This window comes from Schistocerca cancellata, chromosome 2 (genome assembly GCF_023864275.1).
Source record: "Schistocerca cancellata isolate TAMUIC-IGC-003103 chromosome 2, iqSchCanc2.1, whole genome shotgun sequence".
In the NCBI taxonomy this organism is placed as follows: domain Eukaryota; kingdom Metazoa; phylum Arthropoda; class Insecta; order Orthoptera; family Acrididae; genus Schistocerca; species Schistocerca cancellata.
The window spans coordinates 699993192-700021132 of NC_064627.1; the positions used below are offsets into that span (position 1 = coordinate 699993192).

The following is a 27941-nucleotide window of genomic DNA, read 5'->3' on the forward strand; positions in this document are numbered from 1 at the left end:
ACTGTAGCGCCTAGAACCGCTCGGCCACTCCGGCCGGCGGGCTGTGAGGTGTGACAGTGTTACATGACGCAGTTGATGCGGAGTGTTAGCGGTGAAGACAATTACGTTTGGAGAAAATAATACGAGAATGTAACGAACATTGCAAATTTCTTGCACAATGAAGTATCAGAACTACAGTCAGTGTACTGGAGCCACTCAACTTCACCAGAACCGAAAACATTCAAACAGTCACTTTACTCCAGTCGAAAAGTGATGGCTATCGCATCTTTTCTGCAACTTGAAGAGTCTTATTTGGTTGATTTCGTAGATGTCGCCAAACAGTTCCGTTAACGCGCACTGCAAAACGCTCAACAAACTGAGACGAGCCTTCCAAACTGACCGGAGCAGGAAACTGTCTTCTGGGATAGTCTTCCTCCACTACAACGCTTGTCCAAAAACCACCACCCGTACCAAGGGTAACATTCAATTTCTCCGCGGGGAATTTCTCGACAGTTCATCCTAAAATTGCGACCTCGCATACAGCGACTATTATCTGTTGCTGCACTTAAAGAAATGGCTTGTTGGACAACGGTATGACGATGACGACGAAATCAAGACTGCCTTTGTCAAATGATTCAATTGGCACCAGGAGAACGCTATTCAGATGAGTTGCAGAACTTAGCGCAACATTACAACAAGTGCTTGGAGATGAACGGCGATTACACGGAAAAATGAAGTAGGTTTGAATGAAACTAATACCAGTTCTAGAAGGTTTTTCTAACGAACACGTTTCTTTGTGATGTATCACCCGACTTTTCGAAAATACAGCTTAGATCGCATAACCTAATTAACAGAATTATTGTATAGACTCGTAAGAAAGAAACTGCTCTCTACCTTGACAGGTGCTGGCAGCCCTTCCAGACTAATCTTAGACATTTCCACCCGTGCGAGTTTAGGAATTGTCATCAGGAAAGATTTGCACACTTTCTGCGAGCAATATGTATCTCTCTGAATGAATATCATCATAAATTGATATCCTGGCTGTTACTGGTTAACTTTCTTTTCAGTATGATAATAGTGTCCGTAGTAAACCAAAATATGAATACCGAATCCAGTACAAAGATACCTCTATGTTTCAGAGAAGCGAAAACTGCACTTTTCTTCTCAGGTTTTCTGTTCGTTAATGCTCCCTTCTGTATAGGACAGTGTAAGAGTTATTTCATTAGATCTCATTACATGCTTTCATTGGTCACCAGTCGTATTTCTGTGCTCCTTGTACCACTGAAACCTCTTCTTTGATCCGACCTGATTTATAAGTAGTAGCGACTCTAAACGTGCTATTTGTTTGACGCTGTTTTCTCTAAACTGAGAACTGTATTGATCTCAGCGCTTACTTTTCATTAATTGGCTTGTTATTAGAGACAAAACTCGTCTTTACTGTCTTATTGCGTCTGTCAGAACAATTATTTTATCTCCAAGGCTAAACTTTTTCCATTGTTTCCACTACGCAAGGTAGTACAGTAGTTAAGGCACTGGCCTGGCACTTCGAGCAGGATTTAAATCCTCGTTCGAGCACCCATATTTTGGATTTTAGTTGTGTTTTCCTAGAAACCTTAACCCAAATGCTGGGATAATTCCTTTGAATGGCCGTCGGCTGTTTGCCTTTCATCCTTTTCCGGTCAGGGCACTTACTTTGTCTCCAACGAAATCGTCGTCCAAAAAGTATTAAACCCTTATCTTCTCCATTTCTTCCCATGAACTCCGTGTATTTTCTTGGTGCCATATTCATAAGCTCTAGCTATTGCACTAGATTAGCAAGTGTTGACGTGCTTGAAACAGCTATAGCAACATTGGCAATTTTTTTTCTAAGGGCGATAATGAAGGTAGACACAATGATACCAAACTTACTGATACCACAGACAGACAGCGCAATGAGGAACTAAATCCGGTAAGCGGACTAATTCATTCATTTACTCGACAAAGTTTGTTGCTGTTTTTTGTATTGCTATTGTCTCAGATTTGTCAGGCTATGGTGATAAAGCAGGACTGGCAGGGAGTAGACCGGTCGCCTGGTGCAAGTCTTTTGAGTTGACGCCATTTCCGCGACTTGCGCGTCGACGGGGATGATGATGAGGAGGAGGAAAGCACAACACCCAGTTCCTAAGCGGAGAAAATCTCCTACCCAGCCGGGAATCGAACCTGGGCCCCTTTGCACGGCTTTCCGTCGAGCTGACCAGTGGTTATAGTGCCCAAAGACAATAACAAACAACATTAGTGCGTTCCAAAGCTTGCAGAAAGGAACTCTGCGCTCTGATATTTATGATGCAAATTGAGATTATTGTGCCCGATCCCTATAAGAGCCTGCAGCTGCTGCAGCAAGATGATGAAGGCCCCCAAAAGAACAGTTGTTTCATCGTAGGAATGATTACATCGAGGCTCATTGGAACACGTGTCGCATCGAGAATAAAGAGAAATCAATGCGGCGTTTTCTATGCAGAATATGGGTGACGCCATGATTCAAGGGATTTCATATGGGCAGATATTCAAGGCGTTGCGGCTACGAAAGCTAAGTAAATAAACAGCGTAGGTTGTCGATACTCACTTTCCGCTACCGTTAGTTACCATCGAAAGTTGATGAATTAAGGAAGAACTAGACTTCTATGTCTCATTCCGAATTTTAGATTATGAAAAATAGGCCCATTTTCTAAAGCAGATAAGGCAGCAACCTAATGTTCATCTCTTATCAGAGTATAGTACAATAATAACGAGGTTACAAGAATTTCAAAGCGCTCGCTTTGTTGCTCAACGAACATGTGATGTACCCTACCAGTATTTATACTTGTCTTATTCTCGTTTTTTATCTTAAATAAATTTGGATTATTATCGGAAATTATTTTCATGTAATTTAACGGCTTCATTTTATTTATACGGTGGCCTAATAAGATTTTTGGAATCAGTTTACATTAGTTATAAAATGACACACTTACTATTCAAATGGTTCAAATGGCTCTCAACACTATGGGACTTAACATCTGTGGTCATCAGTCCCCTAGAACTTAGAACTACTTAAACCTAACTAACCTAAGGACATCACACACATCCATGCCCGAGGCAGGATTCGAACCTGCGACCGTAGCAGTCGCGCGGTTCCTGACTGAGCGCCTAGAACCGCTAGACCACTGCGGCCGGCACACTTACTGTCTATCACCATTTGATCATAGCAGCTGACAAGATACCTAATGAAACAATTATAACGTTTCTGAATTATCATCCATTCACAGCTCGTATGTAAGTGGCAAGGCAAAAGGCTTTCGAACATATAATGACACACTGATCAATGGCCTTTATATCACTGTACACTTGCTTAGCATCCTCTAACATCGTCACAGTTTTGTGGCAGTGCAGTACACACCGCTAAGACAGTTTTACATTTTTGAAAATGTTTTACTCAATCAACGAGGATGATCGAAGTTAGCAATTTTAATAATGTACACTTAACTTCTTAGCTATGAAGCAGCACTTGTAACTATGCATGTCTGTGTACTGTTAATGAAAGAAATACTCTATGAAATTTCTACGTACACAAAAGGATATAGGTTACCATCTGTGTAACAGGATAGTTTGCAGTCAAACTAGTTGATCTTCTTACGTGACATATTACTAAATTCTAGAAAAAAACAAGTTTTCCCCTTGTTGCAAAAATTAACTGAAACATAAACTCTTACCTTTTGTGATCTATGATGGTGCGATTAACCCTCAGTTCGTTGGTGCTTAGACATGGTGCGTCATATTGCACCACCTGTACGTTTTTGTTTCTTGCGTACCTCTTTAGGTACAATTACTGTTCCAACAGTTGTACTTATTACAGTGCATTGATCAGAGGCTCATAATCATTATGTTGAGTAGGAAGCAGCCACATCTTGTCTGCCCTAAGATTTCCTCATGCCTTACACGAAGCGGAAAACAACTACGTATTTCCAGGAGCAGACCCCACTATGAAATGTTCTGTACCGAGCTAAGCGCTTACACTCCAAGATGTAGCACGCCACTATATTGGAGGGGGTTGCCGACTCGTTGCATGCTATACGTCCAAAGGTTTACAAACTATCTCCCTAAGTGTGATTAGATTACATAATCTCTTTGATAATCACAATTTCTTTGATGTCATTACTACACATCTCTGCTGATATAAATTGCGTAGAAAAACAATAAAGAAATAACGCTACAGTAATCGTGTAGAAAATATATATACAAGAAATGGTATCAGACAAACAAAAAACTCGACAACTCAAATGTAAAGCTCGTTCCATGTGTGTAGCTTGGCACTTACATATCCTACAGTAGACGGCCTGTACATCTGTCTTTGTTGGACATACGACGCTGTCATCTACTTCTATGGAGTGCACGTGAGCTTCATAATTGGGCAACGAGAAATATAAATGATTTTCCTGGTCAGAGGTAGGAGGCTGTATCCTCTACACGGCACTGTGACGTATGTCATCCTTGATGACAACATAATACTTGGTACGTAGGCATGTTGCAGAATAAACCGTGAAACTAAGGACGAAGTAAAAATATTCCTTGCTAATTCATAGCCTGCATGGCTGCATTTAATCTACTTGATGCCCGATCACTGATATAGTACTTACATGCCTCAGGTTGAACGGTATCTGGAAATATTCTGGATAGGCGCCCATTTCTAATTACCTCATTGATGTGTCATTAAAAACTAATTTTCATTATTTTTTATTTGAATACCATGTCCGTCTCTCTCTCTCTCTCTCTCTCTCTCTCTCACGCACACACACTCGAGAAGGAATAGATCAAATATCATTCAGTCCAGCTTCAAAAGGACTCAGAAATAGTCAGAACTATTATTGTAACAAATGTTTCACATTGGCCTAAAATTAACGTTCCGAATTAACTGTTAGGTCTACGATTAATCTTTCGAACGTATATAGTTTTTGTGCTAGTAACCGCGTTATTATTTCTTCATGAAATGCCAAGAATTTGTTTTCATATTTCAGATTTACCTGGTGCTTTGTGGAATTTTAGCAATGGTGGTAGTGGTGAACTATATTTACATTGTTCCCATCATCATCGTTGGAGCAATGTTCGTCTATATGGCGCGACTTTTCATAATTACTGGAAGAAGTGTGAAAAGTCTTGAGAGCATTCGTAAGTAAATAAAACACTCGTTAAGCAATTAAGTAGACTGTTCAGGTACAGAGATGAGCTAAAATGAGTTACATATTGAGAAAACATAACTTTTCAAATGTTTTCTTTTTATTTCAGTCTTTGATCACAACATAAATTCCTTTAACGATGGCCGGTTTCTGTCAGTAATGGCCATCTTCAGATCTACAATATAAAAAATATATACACCTAGTGGGCAATCTATCTTTCAACACAATACAAGATTTTCTACCACAATATAGTATCATACAACCTGGGACATGTACAGATAAAATAAGTAAAGCGTACCTGTTCTACACGATGTCCTAATGTGATAAGACTGCAATGGAATCGTTAAAAAACATAAATATACTCAGCACAGCATCGTCACAAAAATCTAAAATGCGGTGTAAAATAGGCCACATCGTCCACATAGTCATTTTGCTACTGGAGTTGTACAAAACCTACTGAAGTGGAGTAGCTAGCAGAAAACTGTTTGCCTACATCCTTCATATATGGTCATTACTGACTGAAACCGGTCATCGTCAAAGGACTTTATATTGTGATCAAAGAATGGAATAAAAAACAATTGACAGTATTGGATCACTGTTCAAATTCGCGACTATGTTGCAGCTGGTGATATAACTTTTCTCACAGACATTAAGAAAAACTATGTTAAGCTTTTCTCTAGGAACTGTGTAATCCACGGAAGCTCCATACTAAGTCTAACACCTTTAAAGCAAATAAGGAACCCCGTACTGTGATCAATCTGAAGAATCTGGCAGATTGCCATTGCGATATTTGTTCAGCATATATATTGTGTTGTTTCAGGAAGAAGTCCCATTTATTCACATCTTTCCGACACAATCAATGGTCTGGCAACAATAAGAGCCTCAGGGACACTGGCTCTTGTCAAGGAGGAGTTCGATCTTCACCAGGTATGCAACATCTCTTACAAGAGCAAAATTACAATTGTACAAAGTTACTACAGAGAAACATATTTCATGTGACAAAGTAATAGGAATAAGAAAACATACATTTGTTTCAAGGTAAATAGTTTGATTAGTCTCTGTCGACACATCGACTGCTTTCGACACACACTTGTAGAAGTTTGAAAATACTTCTCTTGCATAACTTAGTTTGAAGAATCTTGCAGGGTTTGATGAGCACACTGTTTCACCCATCACTGATGATATAAAATCAGTTTTTTTCCTTGTCTAATGTGTTACAGAGGACGAGCGTATTCATACTAAAGAACAACAGCATTAATTTCAGGAACGTACAATTTACTGTACGTAGGAACGTTTGTAAACGAACCAAAACTGTTTTATCCATCTCCTCACTCTACATTCATGCTTTGGTAACCTCGACAGTTAACTTGTGTAATAAAATGGAACACCTATAGCTGTCCTTACGACGTTATTTATTATATAGCTACCATTTTCAGTGCTTCACTGCATCCTCTTTAAGACGTAACTGAAGCTGAGGCGGGAGCGAGGGGGGGGGGGGGGAGGTCAATTCCAATCGTATTCACGATTCATCAGTGGCCAACTTCTATGATCTCTTTTCCGCACACTACCTGTAACAATGATTTAGACGTAACGTTGTTGTTACAGGTAGTCTGCGAAAAAGAGGTTATAGAAGTTGGCCACTGATGAATTGTGTATATGTTTGGACTTGACCCCCTCAGCGTCATATAAAGCCTAAAGATGGTGCACTGAAGCACCTAAACTGGTAGCCATATAATAAATAGCATTGTAAGGTCGACTGTAGGTGTTCCATTTTATTACACAAGCGAACGGCCAAAGTCCCTCAAATATCCAATCACAAGGGTGGACATACAAAAGTTAACTTTTACTTGTGTTGTTGAAGTAGCTTCGCTCGAGAACTCAATGGCCAACATCGAGACTGTTACTATTTTGCCACAGTTTGTGTTGTCCACCTTCTTGAAGCAAGTCATTCGGCTTTACTTCCAAAGGGACCATCTGCCGCACTACAACAAATAATACAATCGTCACACATGACCTGGGAATAAAATGCTCGGAGCATAAAGTATGAGACTTATACAAGACTACTACAAATCTTCATAGACCATGGAGTTAGCAAGGTACCTACAACAAAAAAGCCTAATAAATTATTCGCCAAACCAAAGATGGATGCTGTATTCCTCCCACAAGAAATACACTTCACTCAGCCATGGCCTAGTATCATGAGAGTTCCAAATTTATACAGAACTTAGCACTTTCAATGCACTAAGTATTGACAGCATCTGTAGATGTAAAACTAAACTGGTAATAACATCTTAACGCGACTGTTAAGCGCGTTAACACGGGGCTGGAGAAGGCACTGATGGCAGAGGGCATGGGTCACATTTTAATGGTGCCAGTTGAGTCTATCAGTAGATCGGGTTTCACTAGGCATGGCCTGCACCTCAATAGGTTTGGGAAGGGGAGGCTGGCAAAACTTACAGGTGTAGTGGGTGGTGGTGAGGCCACTCATGGAAAAATTCCTGTGGTAGTTGGTGTTAGAGCTGCACCTATTTTAGATTGAAGTCGGCTGATAATTATACCTGCTTAAAGGAAGTCCCTCTAACAAACGGCTCACCTTCAGAGGACGTCATGTTTCCAAGTGGAGAAGTAATTAGCATATTTCATCAAAATATAAGAGGAATTAGAGGTAAAGTTAATGAACTGCTTATAGATGTTGACGCTGAAATTGTTGGTATATAGGAGCACCACTTAAATAATTTGGCAATTCAGAGGCTGGCTGTTTTTCAAGAAGTTCCTTGCGGGGTGGGGGAGTGACCATGTACGTAAAAAAAACAGTATTCCATTTGAGTTCATGGACGTATAACGGGACTGCACTGAACAGATATTTGAATGTTGTGCAGGGGCAGTTGATTTTAGTGAAACTAAACTTCTAATTTTTGTTGTTTATGGGTCCCCTAACTCTGACTTCAGAGCATTTCTGCTCAAGGTAGAGAGGGTTCTTGATCCACTTTATAGGAAGTACCAGAAATCAGTTATATGTGGTGACTTCAATATAAATTTTGTATGTAATGGCGCATGAAGAAGGATGTTGGTAGGCCTCCTAAATTCACATGATCTGATGCAGATTATCTTTCTTCCAACTAGGGTGCAGGGGGAACAGTAGCACAGCTATTGACAATTTTTTTAATTCATTCTTCATTATTAGATGGGTATTCTGTTAGTAAAACGGTGAATGGCCTTCCAGACAAATTTTAACACTAAAACTCTTCTGTACTCAAACAAATGTTACATATGTAGGAAAGTTAATCCAACAGCAATAGTTTTTTAAACCTCATTAAGAAACAAGTGTGGCAGGATGTTTATAGTGCCGATAACATAGATGATAAATATAATGCTTTCCTTAACACATTTCTGATGCTCTTTGTGAACTGCTTTCCATTAGAACGTTATAAACGGGGTATTAGCAGTTACAGGCAGCCCAGGTGGCTGACTAGTTGGATAAGGATATCATGTAGAACAAAGAAGGAATTACATCAAAATTTTAGAAGTAGTCACACTCAAGCTGCAGTATTCATTACAAACAATACTGTAAGGTGCTTAAAAATGTTATTAGCAAGGCAAATAGTAAGTGGTATGCTAACAGAATAGCTAATTCTCAAGATAAAATTAAAACCATATGGTCAGTTGTAAAGGATGTGTCTAGTCAGCATCACAAGGTCGACGATATAAAGTTAGTTCATAGTAAAAATATTTCTGTTACTGATAAATCAGGTATATGTACAGCATTTAACAACCATTTTCCGAGCATTGCTGGTGAATTAAATAAAAATTTAGTTTCTACAGGGAATCATATAACTCTCTTGGAAAATGCCTTTCGAGATTGATGTCTGAAATACTCCTCTATGATACTGACAAGGGGAAGACTGAGTCAATAATTAAATCATTGAAGACAAAGAACTATCGTCGATATCATGGAGTGCCTAGCAGAATACTGGAGTACTTTGCTGCACATGTTAGTCGATATTTGTAATTTTTCCTTTAAGAATAGTCACTTTCCTGAATGGTTAAAATACTCAGTAGTAAAGCCGCTTTATAAAAAGGGAGAAAGGGGTAATGTAGAGAATTTTAGACATATTTCTATGCCATCAGTGTTTGCTAAAATTATTGAAAAGGCTGTACAGGTAAGGATAATTGATCATTTTATATCACACGATTTGCTATCAAATGTACAGTTCGTCTTCAGAAGTCGTTTAACAACTGAAAATGCTATGTTCTCTTTTCTCTGTGTGCTGCTGGGTGAGTTAAACAAAAGGCTTCGAAGGCTAGGCATATTTTTTGAATTAACTAAGGCGTTTGATTGTATTGATCATAAAATATTGCTCCAGAACTTGGACCATAATGAAATATGGGGAGTAGCTCATAATTGATTCACCTCTTACTTTGGCAACAGACAGCAAAAGGTCATTATTCACTGTGTTGAGAATGGCTGTGATGTGGGATATGAGTGGGGTAGGGTCAAGTGGGGGTGCCCCAGGGATCATTGTTGGGGCCACTCCTGTTCTTTATTTCTATAAATGATATGCCCTCTTGTATTATGGGTAACTGTAAAATATTTCTGTTTGCTGATGACACTAGCTTGGTAGTAAAAGATGTTGTGTGCAACATTGTCTCAGTTCAAATAGTACAGTTCATGACATAAGTTCCTGGTTTGTAGAAAATAAACTAACGTTAAATCACAGTAAGACACAATTTTTATAGTTTATAACGCACAATTCAACAAAACCTGACGTTTTAATTTCACAGAATGGACATATGATTAATGAAACTCAACAGTTCAAATTTCTAGGTGTTCAGATAGATAGTAAACTGTCGTGGAAAGTCCATGTTCAGTATCTTGTTCAAAGACTTAATGCTGCCATTTTGACTATTCGAAAGGCACCTGAAGTGAGTGATCATTCGACACGAAAATTAGTCTACTTTGTTTATTTTCATTCGATTATGTCGTATAGTATTATATTTTGGGGTAACTCTCCCCATTCTAATTTTTAGCCCACAAACGGGCGGCTCGAGTAATAAGTGGTGTAAGTTCACGAACGTCTTGTCGACCCCTGTTCAAGAGTCTAGGTAATAGGACATTGCCCCTCAATATATATGTTCTTTACCATCATTTCTTGTTAGCAGTATTAGCTTATTCCCAATACTCGGCAGAAATCAAACCTGCATTTGCATCGGATTTCCTCAACTCTTGTGCAGAAAGGTGTGCAGCATACTGCTGCATCCATTTTCAATAACCTACCACTAGAATTAAAAACATCTTAGCTGTAATCCTCGCGCTTTCAAATCGAAACTGAAGAGTTTCCTCATGTGTCGCTCCTATTCTGTCGAGGAGTTCCTTGAAAAATCACGCTGATTCTTGTTGTACTGTTGATTGCGTTTACTTAAACCTATGGCTTGACTTGACTTTTTTCGGGTTCATAAACATTTTTATCTGTTATTATTTTTATGTTATGTACTGAGACGTTCCATGACCTTGGAGATTTGCTCCTCAATTTGGTCCTACGGAACTTGACGTGTAAATAAATAAATTTGTTTTTCAATTTCGGTTATGACATTCTCAGATACATATCAGGTGGTTATAATTGAAGTGACAATGTTCCAAGTGGTGCAGTATGGGCTGTAGAGATCGTAGGAAACTGAAACAACAAAAGTATGTTCATTTATCCGTGCGCTCGCGGAGCATCCTGAAAATATAGTAGTTCCACTTAGTGTCACCAACTGAAAATATTGTGCTATAAGTAGTCAGAATGAGGTGTGGAGGCAGAAAAATGGAAGGAGCGATCAAATACATGATAACGATGGTTCTGGCACATTTGTTAGGTATGATCACAAGTTATAATGTGCACTGAATATAGTCTCCTGACTCATCAATATGCCGTATTTGCAACACGCCATGGTTGACTGTTGCTCGTAGCATATCCGATGTAATCAAAGCGAAATGTGTAATATGCTATTCTTCAGGTCCATAAGAGTCTGAATACATCCCTGATAGGCACAGCCATTTAGATTGCCCCACAACCAGAAGTCACAGGGCTTTAGATCGGGGGACTTGGAAGGTCGCACGTCTTAAAATTGCCTATAGAGAATGCAGCCGTTGCCGGAGGTTTCTCGAAGCAAATCTTTCACCCAGCAAATCTTTCACCCACATGTGGTGTCACCACATCCTGCGTAAAAAAACCAGTGGTGTGGACGAAGCTGCATTCTGCACAAGGAGGTCCTTATTGACGTGTAGATGTCACTGTACACCTAACTGTATCTCATAGAAGAAAAAACGGACCTAGAGTGAAGGCGCTTGTTAAATCACACCATATAATCAAATAAGATGAGTGCAGTAGATGTTCCTGACGACATAGCCACATGTCATCCATCCCCGAACGTGCACAAAAAAAAAAAAAAAAAAAAAATCCGAAGGGAAAAATCAAGGCGTTGTAGTTTATCTTGTGGCCTCATTTGGTGCCTATTCTGTATCTTGTGGGGGTACCAGTGAAAAATGCGCTGCAAATCTTTTGAACTGCTGACCAGGGAAAAGGGAAAGACAGGTTCGTTGTCAGAGCTCGAGCACTGGACACAGAATTTGAGGCATGTGCTGCACGGTCGGCTGTGGCTACACCATCTTCGTCAGCGACTGCAACGGGAATCGGCCACTTCCTTCTCTCTGCTGCACTAACTGATTTATTTTTCCTTCAGATTTTTTTCATATTCTTTAGCCCATTTATTGACATGAGGCCTCTTCGGAGCTGTTATGTCGGCGATATTCCCTCAATGCGATGCTGCTATTGCTGCCATTGTGATAAAACGACTTTATGAGCGGTGCAAGGTCTTGCTTCTTAGTAACTACTAGATTTCGGATGGAAAACTGCAGCCTTCTTACCCCTTTACACCAACAGTCACTTCACAAAAGAAATTAACACGTGTCGCCAAGCGAAGAACAGTCAAAACAGAAAACATTTTGCATTCCAACTGCTTGCAGCGCCATGTTTTCAGCTGGTGGCAAAAATGGAACTTTTTTTCAGCATTCTGCGAGAGTTTGCTGATGAATAATATACCTAGGATATTTCAGCGTCCTACAATATATATAGCGTGCATCAGTTTGATTATAACCACACCTGATACTTGTTAACAGTTAAGAAAAAAACATATTTAATTTATTTTGCAGCATATACTTTGTTAAATTGCTTGATGAACACTCATAATTTCCTAGTCTAGTTATAACAGAATTCTGCTACTGTGTGCTACATTCATTATAGAACAGAGAAAATTTTTTAATAATATACTTTTATTTCCTTTGAATAACATGCTTGGATCTGAATCCTGCAAGAGCACTTCTAGTGACTGGTCGCCTATTGATATTTTATTAATCTCGTAACAAACGACATCGATATTCAGGAAGACCTTCAAAGTATTCGTTAAATTCTTTCATTGCAACATAGAGAAACCAGAAAAGATTTTCAGTTTATGTTACTGCAAGTAGTTCGTTGCTGCTTGATGTTAGGTGTCGTTTATTTATTCTGAGAGCTTCCCGGATGGCCTCACGACACAAAGAGGGAGCGCCTACTCTTCATTACTGATGTTGTCCACGTTTATGATATATACACGGTTTGGCCAGGAATGAAAGAGACAGAGGTGGGAACTGAAGCTGACCAAGCGTTTAGAAAAAAAATTACATTTTTGCCGCGGGTCGGGCGAAGCATGAGTCATCTAAGTTAGCGTTGTTCGCAGATAGCGGTTAATCAAGAGGAATGAGTACAGACCTGTAATCCGAGGTTCGTTGGCTCGAGTCCCCAAGCGGAAACATCCTTTTTAATTTCCAATTTTTACGCTACTCATAGACAAAAACTGAAATAGTGCTCAGTATAGCGTGTTTATTGATATTTACGAAAAAGGTAAGAAAATGAAAGCTTCAAAACCGCTCTTATGTGATAGACAGAGAAACAGAAATCGACTCTCGAGAAGGCAGCATAAAAATACAGTCCATTGCACATCACCAGTTATTCTTGCCAATATTTGGTGAAATGACGCGTTGCGCGTGGTTTACTGCTACACTGTTCCATGAGAGCGAACCTATTATGACTTACATTCATAAAAGTTTGTTTTTCTATAGAGAATTTAAAATAAGCATGTAACTGTAAAAGTGCAGCGGTTGTAGCATGTGTAAGATGCTGGAAAATTTACTGCTCCTCTTTTTTTTGCAATGATTATCACCTCAACAAATGCAGATCATCAACTGCAAAATAATATAAGTACAGCAGAGTATCGATTATCCGAACGTTGGTCAACCGAACGACCGCCTAACCGAACCAGTGTTGCCAACTCTGCAAAACGAAAGAAGCTAAAAGGCTCTATAAAAAGAAGACAGAAAAAAGCTGAAATAAAGTAAGGTGCAGTAGGGCAGTTTTATTTTTTCAATAATTGTACTGTGTGATAGGCTAGTTTGAATTTATATTTACTTTCTTAATTTGGAATCCGCTGGACATTGGAGCAATACAAACAATTGACTGTCAATGTATATCATTATTTGAATTACATTTTCTTTATAATATGGAAACAATAGACCTGCACTCTAAAAGGTTCAAAACAGATGATATGCATCACTATGCGTGTAAATTTAACATTAAGTTGTATCAATGAAACGTATATTTAGTAGTGTTTCATCGAAATCGTCTGTGAATTGTAGTGAGGTTGATATCTTAGTAAAATACTGCACGGATTAGACATTACATGTTCCTTTCCTCATTTCAGTGCTCCAAAATTGTTTACTGGAATTGTAAAGCTTGCAACTTCTTATCCATCCTGCATAAATCAAAGTCTGCTTTCCTTAGAACAGCTTCCATCGTTATTGTGGAGTTACCATACTTCGCTGATATCAGCTGTGCTGCAAAAGCGTTTCCACTCAGCTGTTTATACTTCGTTGTTAGGCTGTTCTTGTGTAACACAGCTTTAGTTTGCTCTGTTGTGCTTTTCAATGCAATCTAATAACAAATTTTCATGCGATATTAAAAGGCGTTTTGATCTCTTAGTTCAGTGTACATAACTTTCCTTTAATCAACCTGGATTTTAATCCTTTCCAATAATCAAGAAATAGAAAGCCAGAAAAAATTGAAATGATTGTGAAAATAGCCACATTTCTGGAATCCAGCTAAATCACTCATTTGCCAGCTAAATGGTGTTAAAAAAGGCCATAGTAGGCCAGAAACAGCTAATTTGTCTGAACCTAATTGTTTCTCGCTCGCTCATGCTGCATCCTCCCTATAAGCGTTAATTCTATACTTATCTACCGTCCTTGCAGCATGCATATGCATTACATATTTTCTGTTTATTAGGCTGTACTACAAACATTCTAAAATATACTATACTTGCCTTTGTGATACTAAAATATTTATTTTCTAATTAATACAAGTAGTTTTTATTGCTAAATTGATAGACGAGACTATACAGTTAAATTATCCAAATAAACCGGTTTTCCGACCACCCATGTTCTCAATTAGTTAGGATAAGTGTTGCTCTACTGTAATTTTATATACGAAGTTCTCGTATAAGCCTGAAAATCCCTTCCTGGAAATTCATTTCCAATCTCAAATTTTCTTTTGCCGTTTCCTTTTTATGTCTTTTACAAAAATATTAATAAGTACAAGATATTAAATACTATTTCTGGTTCACTTGTAGTGTAAGTAAGTGAGTAAAAATTGAAAATAAAAAACGTTCCTTAGAGGTACTCCATTCCACGATTGTCGGATTGCAGCTCTGTACTATGTCCGCTACGCCAACCGCTACGCGAAAACTACGCTTACATAGATGGCTCTTGTCTCGCCCGCTCGCCAAAGGTGCTATTTTTTCTAAACGCTCGGTCATCTGAAACTCCCCCATTCGACACTTTCATTTCAGGCTAAGCCCTGCATATACCATTTATCTGGACGAAATCGGTGATAACAAGTAGGCGGTATCTTTTTGTGAATGAACACCGTTTTAATCTTTCCCGCCAGAAAAGTTTGCATGTGCCTCCCAGAATCGAGCCGGAACCTCGTCGCTAATCTGTTCACTAAATACCATTCACAATGATATTTTCATAAAACGCTGCTCTTTTATTTCCGTAATTATCAGCTAAAATTTTTAGCTGGTGTAACGCTAAGTTTTAATTTATGAATGTAGCATGGGAGCAAAAGATTATTTACAAGATGTGCAAAAACCAGACCGCTGTTATGCGAGTCGAAGAACATAAAAGAGAAGCAGTGGCTAAAACGGAGTGAGACAGAGTTGTAGGCTATCCCTCATGCTGTTCAGTCTGTACATTCAACAAACAAGGAAATTAATTTAGGAAATGAGACACTAAAAGCAGTAGATGGGTTTCGTTAGCTGGACAGTAAAATAATAATCGAAGTACAGAGGATATAAAAGCCCACCCGGCTAACCGCGCGATCTAACGCGCTGTTTATCAAGCGGGAAGGCGTGCCGTGCCGGTCCCCGCCACGAATCCGCCCGGCGGGTTAGTGTCGAGGTTCGGTGTGCCGGCCAGTCTGTGGATGGTTTTTAAGGAGGTTTTCCATCTGCCTTGGCGAATGGCGAATGCGGACTGGTTCCGCTTATTGCGCCTCAGTTACACTGTATCGGCGACTGCTGCGCAAACACTGTCTCCACGCTTGCGTTCACCATAATTACTCTCTACCACGCAAACGTTTGGGGCTACACTCGTCTGGTATGCGACGTTCCCGGGGAGAAAGGGGGCGGTCCACTGGGGGCCGAACCGCACAATAACATAACCCTAGGTTCGGTGTGGGGCGGCAGTGGGGTGGGTGGACTGATGTAGCCTGTTGTGGGGTTGTGAACCACTGAGGGCTACGGCGGGACGAAGTCTCTCCGTCGTTCCTAGGTCCCCGGTGCAATACACAGTACACAGAGGATATAAAATGTTGAAGAACAACGGAAAGGAAAATGTTTATGAAGAGGGGACGTTTGTTAACTTCGTAGACATTCGAAGACATCAAGAAATCGTCAGTTTTGTACTGGAGGGAAGTGTGGGCGGGGGAGGGGGGGGGGGGTAAAAATAGCAGAAGGAGATCAAGAGATGAGTCAGGAAGCAGGTTTAAATGTATTTGGGTTGAAGCAGTTATTCAGAGACGGAGACGCTTGCGCAGGATAAAGTAACTTGAAGGGATGCACCAAATTAGTCCTCAGTCTGAAGACCAAACCAACAATCACCATGGAGAACGATGTAGTTCTTGAAAAGAGGCTAATTCCAGATCGCGGTGGACATCGGAGAAGATGTAAAGCATTACAATAACTTAAAACGTTTTGTCAATATTAAAGACTAAGTTTGAAGTTACAGTCATTGTATCGTATAAGGACTGTACTGTTCATTAATTACGCCATAGTGTTGTTTACTTAATAAATATTTCTTTCCAGGCCTTTCTGACAATTAGCTACCTTGAATAAACATTACTGATATTTTTGTTTAGAGTTTTTATGTTTTGCCCATTTTTAGGATAGGCATACATCAGCCTGGTTCCTGCACAGAGCGAATGGAGCCGCACTTGGAATATGGCTGGACTTCCTCAGCAGCGTTTTCGTCGCCGTAGTGACGTATGGTTTCTTCGCGCTCTCAGCAGGTGAGATCAATGAAGCGCTTCTGTGCTCTGTGAGACTCTGTTCAGCGCCTCTTGTGCATACTTGTACTGTTTACATCCTTGTTCTTAAGGGGATCGTCGTTGCTTTGGGTAACACTTGTCTCCTGTGTGGAGAGGAGGCGCGGTTTTACATGAGCCTTTGGTGTGTGTTACTCTGTGTCCGTCGACAGACCGAACTAAACTCCTCCCAAACAGGCCATGAGGGCCCAACGGTATCGACCGGACGCCGTGTCATCGTCAGCCCACAGGCGGTGCTGGATGCGGATATGGAGGGGCATGTGGTCAGCACACTGCTCTCGCAGCCGTATGTCAGTTTCCGAGACCGGAGTCGCTAGTTCTGTACACAGCAGCTCCCTAGTTTGCCTCACAAGGGCCGAGTGCACCCCACTTGCCAACAGTGCTCGGCAGACCGGATGGTCACCCTTCCAAGTACTAGCCCAGCCCGACAGCGCTTAACTTTGGTGATCTGACAGGAACCGGTGTTACCACTGCGGCAAGGCCGTTGGCAGACCGAACTAAAAGCGATAAATATTAGCTACTGTATATAACAATCCTATCACTTAGAGTCAATATACAGGTTGACAATTATTGAACTATTTGAAAAAAAGTAAATTACTTACAAACAATGGCGTGCACACATTTAATTCAACATGCAAACGTCGCTACACATATTCGAATTTAGGTTATGACATATTCGATATGCCTGCCATCGTTGGCGATGATGTGGCGCAGAAGAATAGTGATATTCCGCATGACCCTCTGAAGTGTCGGAACATGGATACGGTCGATGACTTCCCGAATGGCTGTTTTCAGCTCAGCAATGATTTTAGGGTTATTGCTATACACCTTGTCTTTTATATAGCCCCACAAAAAGGAGTTGCATGTGTTCAGATATGGAGAATACGGCAGCCAATCGAGATCTTCTGGGTACCCCAGAGCCAGAATGCGATCCTTGAGGTGCTCTTCCACGACATCAAACACTCATCTGCTTCGATGAGGTCGAGCTCCGTCTTGCATGAACCGCTTTTTGTCTAAATCCGGGTCACTTTGGATAATGGGGATGAAATCATCTTCCAAAACCTTCAAGTACCGTTCGGTAGTCACCGTGCCATCAAGGAATATCGCACCGACTATTCTGTGACTGGACATTGCACCTCACACAGTCACCCATTGAGGGTCAAGAGACTTCTCGATAGCGAAATGCGGATTCTCAGTCCCCTCTACACATCAATTTTTCTTATTGACGAACCCATCTAAATGACAGTGGGCTTCGTCGCTAAACCAAACCATGTATGCAAGTACTAATTCCCACCATGCCCCACAGCCAGCCTTGCAGTTTGAAGAAAGCGCTTTCTCAACACTCTTGTGTACGGTACGTGCATCCACCTGTGTAATAGAGGTGAAACTAGTCCCACATTCTAGGCACAGTTCAGTAGAACGGGTCATTGCGGCCTTTATACGCTGTTCAATAAGTCAGCATATCTGGAAGGGTGTTTCCATGCTTAGTCCGCGTGCACGTTATCACTTTTCGACGAGTGGTCGTAACGGGTATTCGCCCGCCGCGCTGTAATAAAATATTGAAGGTCTCCTCCGCCATGTTGAGGCGTAGCGCCGTATAACGATCCTGCCTTGGAGGCGGTTAAGTGGGAGATGTGTCTCAGAGCTGGATAGTGACCAGATGGTGAGGCGTGACTGGACGCACACATAGTTTATGTGTCAGCCAAGAGAGGACAGTATTGGATAGGGGGACTGATTTTAGTTTCGATTATGCCCACTAGAGTACACTAAAGTAACAGAATGTTTTTCATAAACTGTTCTAATATTTTCATAAAGTGTTATTATGTCTTTTTGTGTATGTAAAATGTTATAAATCTTTTTTAGCAGTATGAATGATGCGTGAGTGTGGTTTAAGGTTAATATGAAGATAATTGTTTAACGAGTTATGTAGTAGGATTTAGTGTGGAAACATTTCGAAGAAGTATGGATATGAACAAAGGGGATTTTTGAGGAATAGATTTGTAAAGTAAGTTTATGGTAAAGGGAAAGTTAATTCAGGTATAAATAACAATACTAAATAACTTTATGCATAAACAAAAATTCAGCATATTAGATAATTACGTCGGTAAAAAGTGCAGTCGTGAGGTTTACTATTTTGCGATTGGTTATGGATGAAAAGCGCGGACTGACGTGAGAGAATGTTGTTTTGCTATTGGCTGTTAAGTAAACTGACCAATAGTAAAGCAGTATTCTTCGCGCGCCTGTCTCTGCTTGTAGAGAAGACTTGGAGTATTCTAGAGAAAAGTCGGAGCCTAGCCGTGAAACAGTTCGGACGTGTGTAGTGGTAGTTCCGATGGAAATGATAAGTTGCCGAATCTAGCAGTGTTTCATACATCAGAAGTGTGGTAAAGTGACGACATAATTACTCCAATGGGCGTGTAGAAATTTCGGAAATTTTAAGTGAATTTTGTGACGAGAAAAGAAATATATTCCGCGTGGCGTATTGAACAGGTTGGTGGCTAAAAACTTTGACTGCATTTGGTACCGACAGACTTAATATTTGGCGAGAATTCTCAATCAAAAACAATCAGTATATTCGTAGCTATTACGTTTTCGGGAAATGCTACATCATAAACTTGCTAACGTGAGTGAGAGGGATTGTAAGTGACAGTTAAGACTAGCACGGGCTTGGCAGTGGTACTTGTTCATCCAAGTTTCAGAATATATTAATTAAGGATAAAATTTCCAACCTTTCACATCATGTGAAAACTTTCTCCCGAAACGTAGGTTTAGTGACTTTAATTGCAGCCTGGTTCACGTCGAAGTACAGTAGGTTTCGCTCGGCTTTCCTACTGATGATCTGCTGAGAATGTTCACAGGTAGGTGCAGGTTCGTCGTAAAGCGACGGAAAGAACCGCGCCGCCGTAATGTCACACGTGGTCTCGACGATTTGACGACCTTGATAGATTATAGCTCGTAGGTTCGCCGAGTAGGCTGAAACGGAAGCGTTCGCTGCCATTTTAGAGGCGAATGGGAGGGCTGTGTCGTACTATGAAGTACTCAACTTTCTCCACACGATCAGTTTGACCTCTAGGTGTCAGCTACCAATAACAACAGAATCCTCGCAGCATCGTGGTGGACTAGGGAACTCCTGCTGTTGAGCCTAGATCACCGGACGATATCGTGAGACTCCCCATCATTGTCCTCTAAAATATCGATCCCTTCCAACGACTGTACACCCTCCAACAAATTTCCCTTGCAGCCTGATCTGTATTCCCAATCCACTTACTCCCAATACCAAGTGCACTTCCTATTCACCTGTCTTGACCTCCTCGTTTAAACCCTCTCCGCTCCTCGCCTGCATGGCCCCACTCCCTGTCCTCTCATCATGATGTGACAGCAACACAGCATCTGGCACCGCAACATCAACTTCCTTCCAACTAATAATCCCCTATTAATACATGCCGTATCCCAACACAGTTTCCATACTTTCTTCCTTAATGAAATATTCCTCCAACTCTATCATACCATCTGGAGCTCTCTGTATCTCCTCCACCATACAGATAATCTAGAGGTCACGTTTCAATTGGCCATCACAACAACATCACTCTTCGCCACAACCCTGACAATACTGGCACTGAACACCTTACATTTTGCTCCATAACCTTAACCATTACCTGTGCCATCATTTTCATACAACCTAATCACACCTTCCCCTAAGACTTCCTCACTCACACCGATTACATATTTTCCACCTATGTTAGAGCCAGTGACCTTAATATCCACAACAGATCCCCTGCAGAACTCCAGCAGTGGCATACATTTACACATTTCCTTCAAGGTAACATTGTCCTCATTCTACAGCATACCCATCCTGAAAGTAGCTCCACTCCAGATGTCGACTTAGCGTCTCCCAGTCTCCTTGGACATCTCACAGTAGAAGCCCTTGTTCCAACTGGAAGTGACTTACGTGCTCTTCATGGCATATTACCTCATCTCAAAGCACCTCGTCCCAATCTCCACCAACAGATTATCCAAGGTCCCACCTACACGAACAGAATATATACCAGTACAGTAACTGCTACGTAATTTGGAAGCCTGGTGACATCCCTCATGCCATGCTCTTCCTACAGCACAGACTGTATATCGGTCCACATTCCTACCAAGTCCATATATCTTCATCAGCTCCATTTTCCCGCAAGCCATACTCCTCCTCCAAGAATCCCATCGATTATGCTGCTCCTTCCTATGGACTTCTGGCAGGATACTGTCAAGTATCGTTGGCAAATACACAGATGTCTCAGGAACTTATTGAACTCTACAAGCTGCCGAGACTAGCGCACATCAAACCCAATGCTACAGTCCCCTTGACTTTTCCAAGTATAGGAATGCGTTCCATAGAATTACTTGCAGTAATCCTGTCCCTTTCTATCTGCTCCTCCACAACAAACATCCACTATCGGACAACCTGAGCAAATTTGACCCCTTTGCATCCTATCTGTTCGACATCTTCTCCATTCCTGAGGCACCTCATTCCAATGGACTATCCTGAACTACGGAAAACCTGCAAAGTACTACTTTTACCCAAACGGCACAAAACGCTACTGATACGTCTCCTTACCGCCACATGAGCCTCACCTCAGTGTGTATTAAGGTCACTGGATCCATTCGCTCCTGACGCAACCACCTACATCTACATATCTACATATATACTCCGCTAGCTACCAAGCGGTGTGTGGTGGAGGGCACAATTCGCGCCAAAGTCGTATTTCCCACCCTCTGTTCAAATCGCAGATCGCACGAGGGAAAAACGACTGTTTGAACGCCTCAGTACGAGCTCTTATTTCCCTTAACTTTGAATGATGATCATTACGCGATTTGAAAGTTGGTGGTAATAATATATGCTCCACATCCTCGGTGAAGATTGGATTTCGGAATTTAGTGAGCAGCCCCTTCTGTTTAGTGCGTCGTCTATCTGCAAGTGTGTCACACTTCAAACTTTCTATGAGATTTGTAACGCTCTCGCGATGGCTAAATGTACCAGTCACGAATCTTGCCACTCTTCTTTGGACCTTCTCAATCTCTTGAATCAGACAGAACTGGTAAGGGTCCCATACAGACTAACAATACTCTAAGACTGGAAGAACTAAAATATTGTAAGCTATTTCCTTTGTTGAAGGAGTGCATCGCTTCAGGATTCTACCAATAAACCGCAATCTAGAGTTTGCCTTACCCGTTACTTGCGTAATCTGATCATTTTATTTGAGATCATTTCAAATAGTCACACCCCGATACTTGACTGACATCAGTCAAATATCGGGGTGTGACTATTTGAAATTCCAAAGACTGATAATTTATTTTGTACTCATACATTAATGGGGAGTTTCGCCTTGTAATACGCAGTAGGCTACACTTACTAATATTGAGAGATAACTGCCAGTCATTACACCACACATTTATTGTCTGCAAATCCTCATTGATTTGTTCACAACTTTCATGTAATACTACTTTCCTGTAGACTACAGCATCATCGGCAAACAGTCTAAGGCCGCTGTCAATACCATCAGCCAGATCGTTTATGCAAAAAAAAAAAGCAGAGGACCAATTATGCTGCCCTGGGGCACACCTGAAGTTACTCTTGTTTCTGTTGAAGTTACCCCGTTCAGGACGTCATACTGCTCCCTGTCTGTTAGAAAATTTTCTATCCAACCGCATATGTCATTGGATAGACCGTAAGCGCGCACTTTTTGTAGCAAGCGACAGTGCGGAACTGAGTCGAACGCCTCTCGAAAGTCGAGAAATATGGCATCAACCTGGGAGCCGGTATCCCGAGCCTTTTGTATATCATGCACAAAGAGGGCCAGCTGTGTCTCGCATGACCGCTGTTTTCTAAAACCGTGCTGGTTTCTGCAGATGAGCTTCCTAGAGTCTAGAAAGGTCATTATGTCAGAACACAAAGTATGTTCCATGATTCTACAACAAATCGATGTCAGTGAAATTGGCCGGTAATTATGTGCATCCGATTTTCTACCCTTTTTATAGATTGCTATGACCTGGGCCTTCTTCCAGTCCCTTGGAACTTTTCGCCGTTCCAATGATCTCTGATAGATGACGTATAAGAATGGTGCTATATTTGTAGCATAGTCAACATAAAATCTTACGGCGATACCGTCTGGGCCAGATGCCTTTCTGGCGTCTAAGAGTCTTAACTGTTCTACAATTCCAGGTACACTAAACACTATGTTAGCCATCTTTTCCTTTGTTCGATAATTGAAAGGGGGAATGGTGCTGCAGTCCTCTATCGTAAACGAGTTTTTGAAAGCCAGGTTTAGAATTTCGGCCCTGTGTTTATCATCATCAGTTACATTACCCATACAGTCAGCAAAAGAAGGTATTCAATTATTTGTAGCGTTCATAGATTTTACGTACTACCAAAATTTTTTGGGGTCATTTATAGAATCTGCAGATAAAATATTGCTTTAAAATTCGTTAAAAGAGTCTCTCATTGTCCTTATGACAGCTGCTTTCATTTTGCATAATTTCTGTTTGTGAGCGGGGTAGTGACTGCGTTTAAAACGACTGTGCAAAATTTTCTGCTTTCTCAGCAACTTCCTAATATGTTTTTTGTACCAAGGTGGATCCTTTCCCTCCCGTATACTTTTGCTAGGCACATACTTCTCTAGCACGTGGTGCACAATACCTTTAAATTCCGACCAAAGATGCTCAATATCTTTGGATCCCGTGGTGAATGCTTGGAGCTGATTATGAAGATATTCATTAATGACACTTTTATTTGCTTTCCCAAACAAGAAAACTCTACGCTGTTTCTCTGATTGTTTCTCAACTTACACTGAAATAGAAGCCACAATGACATTATGGTCGCTAATATCTTCTTCTAGATTAACTTACTGAAAAAGATCAGGTCTGTTTGTTACCAAGGTATCTAATATGTTCCCATCTCGAGTTGGTTTTCTAGCGAATTCCTCAAGGTTGGATGTTCGCTCCTAGAATAACTTCACTCGAATCTTTTCTTCTGTCCCCTGTGATAAACGTGTAATTTTTCCAGTCAATGGATGCTAGATTAAAGTCTCCACCTGTAATTAATGGATAAATTTGATATTTACTTCCTATGTACTCAAGACTTTCCCTGAAACGTTCTGCTACGTTTGTTGCGGATGCTGGTGGTCTATAAAAACATCCTAATACAATGGTCAATCTTAGTCTGATTGACAGCTTTATCCAGACTATTTCACAGTCCGATGCAATATCGATCTCAACTGCGTTTAAACAGCTTTTAACTGCAATGAACACACCACCTCCTGTAGCATCAGTCCCATCCTTCCTAAACATTGTCCAATCAGATTTCAAAATTTCACTGCTTTTTATGTCTCGTTTCAACCAGCTTTCGTTACCTAATACTATATTGGCGTTGCTACTGTTTATTTCAGAGATTAACTCGGGGTTCTTGCTACAGACACTTCGACAATTTACTAACATGAGATTAAGCATATTTAAATCGTTTGGAATAACCTGCTTAGGCGAACTAACAATTTTTACAGTTGGCACACCAACACTTGAACCAACACCACCTACTTCCGTCAATCAGTGTGACTTCCACCCAACTTCTCCTCTGATGACCAACTCCTCTCTCTTACTCTACTCCTATTTCACCATCTCAACACACAGATATCCGACATTTTTATCTCCCTCTACCTAGAGAAAACCTGTGACCATGTATGGCATTCTAGTGTACCTTCCAAACTCCAGACTTATGCACTTACAATTAACTATGTCTACCTTTCTGCATCCTTCCTATGTAATCTCCCTACCTTTGTCACTATTATCAGTACCTATTCCCATAGCTTACACCCCATTGCGGGTCTGCCCAAAGGCTTCCCTCATCTCTCCTCTTCTTAATTTCCTGTGCACTGTTGGTACGCCGGAAACAGCTTCACCAGTTCACCTTTTTTTGTGTGCTGACATCACGCTTTCCTCGTCCTAAACCAAACACTGCAGGAATCACAACGACCCTTCCAAATCAACACTGATCACTTTAGCCTAGTGGTGCAACCAATGGCTCCTCAAGATCAACCGTTCCAAAACCAGCGCAATAATTATAGAACGAACCATATGCAGTTTGCATCTCTATGGGTTCCATGGCAACATAACCTATTAGCTATCCAACAGAAAGCCCACATTAGATTAAAACTAGCAACTGGACGATCTTGGCGATTGCATCCCGCTACTTTCCTCCATACCTACTAAACCTTGATATGACCTACCCTCCCCTATGCAAATCCATGGATGGCAGCTTCGCCTAAGACTCTCAAAGTCCTTGGACGTCATACACTCCATCTTGCTATAAGCATCTATTTATCCTCCCTCATATGTATTCTTTTACCATCTGATGAAATTCCCATTCGTCCTCGCTAACACTAAATACCTTTGTATATCCTGAACTATCTGCAAACTAGACTTCAGTAAACCAATATTTTCCTCTCTGATCACCAATCCTAGTATGCCGTTGCACCTCTACCACACATCCCACTGTCACTACATTTGCATGCATGACATATTCTACTAGAACACAGCTTCAACCGACTCCCTCTCTGAGACAATATAATCCACCCAAATATTTATTGGTACTACCAACTTTAGTTTCTCCTCCAACTATCACACTCGACAACAGGGCTCCCTCCTCCTTCTTCCACATCCACTTCTTCCCATCCATTCTCCTCTTGATACTACGGCCCTGCCCGCCCACCAGGGTCCTCCACATGTTCTCTCTACCCACTATTCACTTTATCACCTACCTTTATCTCTATTCTTTCCTACGCAACCTATCCCTATATGTTTGCCTCCACCCCTCCACCCTATAAAACTCATTTTCGCCATCTCAAATTCATTCCTTCTAGTGGGACGTCCTTCAGTACTTAAATGACAGTGCAATTCTGTTTTTTTACAAAAATGCTACCATTTCTGTAAATTGTTTTAAATATATTTTTGTTTTTGTCTTTCAGGCGTTAAGAGGCAATGAAAATCAACATTTTTAATGTTTTATATAAACGCCAACAAAATTTATTCTTTGATTGTTTTTAAAACAATCTGTAAACTTCTGTTCTTTTGATGAAACTTCCAGAATGAGATTTTCACTCTGCAGCGGAGTGTGCGCTGAAATGAAACTTCCTGGCAGATTAAATCTGCGTGCCGGGCCGAGACACGACACAATTATAATCCGCCAGGAAGTTTGACGAAAATTGTTCATTATTTGCTTATGTTTAAAAGCTTTCGGCTGAATAGAGGGTTTGTTGTACTGCTGACAGTTCACTTAACGCTAATGTGAGGTAAGGGGGATGGAATAACGACAAAGAAAGCAAATTATAACTTCTCATTCAGACATCTCTATTTACTAACTTTGTGAGTCAAGTTCGTTAAACTGTGTTTATCGAATGGTAGCACATTACGCCTTGCAGTTTGTTGTTCGCCAATAAACTTTTTTTCACTGCTGCGGTGTTACAGATCCGTTGCTTAGCGCTGAAGTTCAGAGACTCTGGAGGCCAGATCATCAAGGTGAACTTAACATCACTACAATAACTATCCTGAAATCTACATTCGTTTCATCAGCATGTTTTATCTGGGACATTAAAACACAAGGAACAGCCAGTACTCCAGCAGCGAGGAGCGACTGAGCAGCGCTGCTGCAGTCGGCACAGGCCTGGGCGGAGCTGCCGCTGCTGGGGGCCAGTACTCCAGCAGCGAGGAGCGACTGAGCAGCGCTGCTGCAGTCGGCACAGGCCTGGGCGGAGCTGCCGCTGCTGGGGCACCGGCTGCTCTGGGTGTTGTACTGTCGCTGCTAATACATACTGACAAAGCGAATACCACACTGGATTAATCTGGGATCGTTCTATAGAATGAGCACGTAACATTCCTCTTCAAACATAATTTTGTTTGTAAAGGGAAGCAAACCGACGCTTTCTGTCGACACTGGGCGTCGTATAAAAGACGTGATGAGCTGTATTTGTTTGGAACGACTCCAGAAACAAGTTGCAAGATCGAAATTGCAAATATCTGCACATACACCAGAGAAAATGCGACTGACGACTCTTAGGAGATACACCCTGTATAAGTAATGAATGTGTCGCTGCCACTATGCAGATGTTGCAGCATCAATTGATTAATATTGCAGCGATGCTCGAAAAAAAGGGTTAATAACGTTATCGAAGGTGAACAACATTTCAAATAACAATCCAATCAGGGTGAGATACCCGCAACGAGGTAATATCAGTGGACGCAACCTTTTAACAGGCTAATGATAACGAGAACAGTGAGACAATAATGAATTCTGGCGAGAGAGAGGCTTGAAATAACTCTGCAGTGTGCTTCCCTTGGTCACCGACGCAATCATCACTGCGCTATGGGTGGTGGACATCTCTCGCCTATACACGACGCGTATGTTACGTCATGTCGAGTTCTCATATTCTTGGGAGGAGGCACATGCGTTGGGACACAGCGTATTTACTATCTGATTCCGTTCACTACTGCACTACCGTGCGCAAACACATTCGAACTTGGCTGTTACTGAACCGTCTGATAAGGCTGCCCGTCACTTAGTTCCGGCTGCATAAAAGCGCTACGCCTTCTAAGCAGACAAACGAAAGTGGAGCAGGGGAAAAAAGAAAGAAGGAAACCGGAGTTCAACGTCCCGTCTCCGACGAGGGCGCTAGAGGGCGAGGCCACTTAGCCAGCCTTTTTAGTACTTCTTTATAATGCTAACGTAGTTAGATTTACTGAAAAAAAGGAGCAACGAACAGCCATGGCGGCTGGAAGGGGAAAGTCTCATTCGCTGCACGCACTGCTGATGTGATTGTAAAATTTGTACTGAAGCAATAGCAATCGTTCTCTGTAACAATAGACTGCATTTGCAACGAATTTCAACCTTTTTCTCTATTAATAAAAGAGAAAAATTCCACTATTCTACTGGTCTCATTCCCTGTTCTCTCTTCGAAGAGGAACACAAAAATCCGAAGGTGAACAATAAAAGGTTTGAAATCTACAGTTAAACTAAAATTTAACTACTTACAAATTTTGTCACTTTAAAATCATTCCTAATCATTGTCACATTTCA

At 41.0% G+C, this 27941-nt stretch overlaps 1 protein-coding gene and 1 pseudogene across 1 annotated transcript in view; one reads left to right on the forward strand and one right to left on the reverse strand.

The window, feature by feature from the left end:
• The window catches only part of LOC126162479 (ATP-binding cassette sub-family C member 4-like), a 242101-nt gene that overhangs the window by 176183 nt on the left and 37977 nt on the right, over positions 1–27941 (forward strand). Inside the window, exons 17-19 of the mRNA XM_049919021.1 lie at positions 5007–5157; positions 5986–6092; positions 16678–16801. Of these exons, the coding sequence (XP_049774978.1) occupies positions 5007–5157; positions 5986–6092; positions 16678–16801 (382 nt within the window). The remainder of the gene's footprint in view (positions 1–5006; positions 5158–5985; positions 6093–16677; positions 16802–27941) is intronic.
• Positions 17209–17326, reverse strand: LOC126163679 (5S ribosomal RNA; annotated as a pseudogene).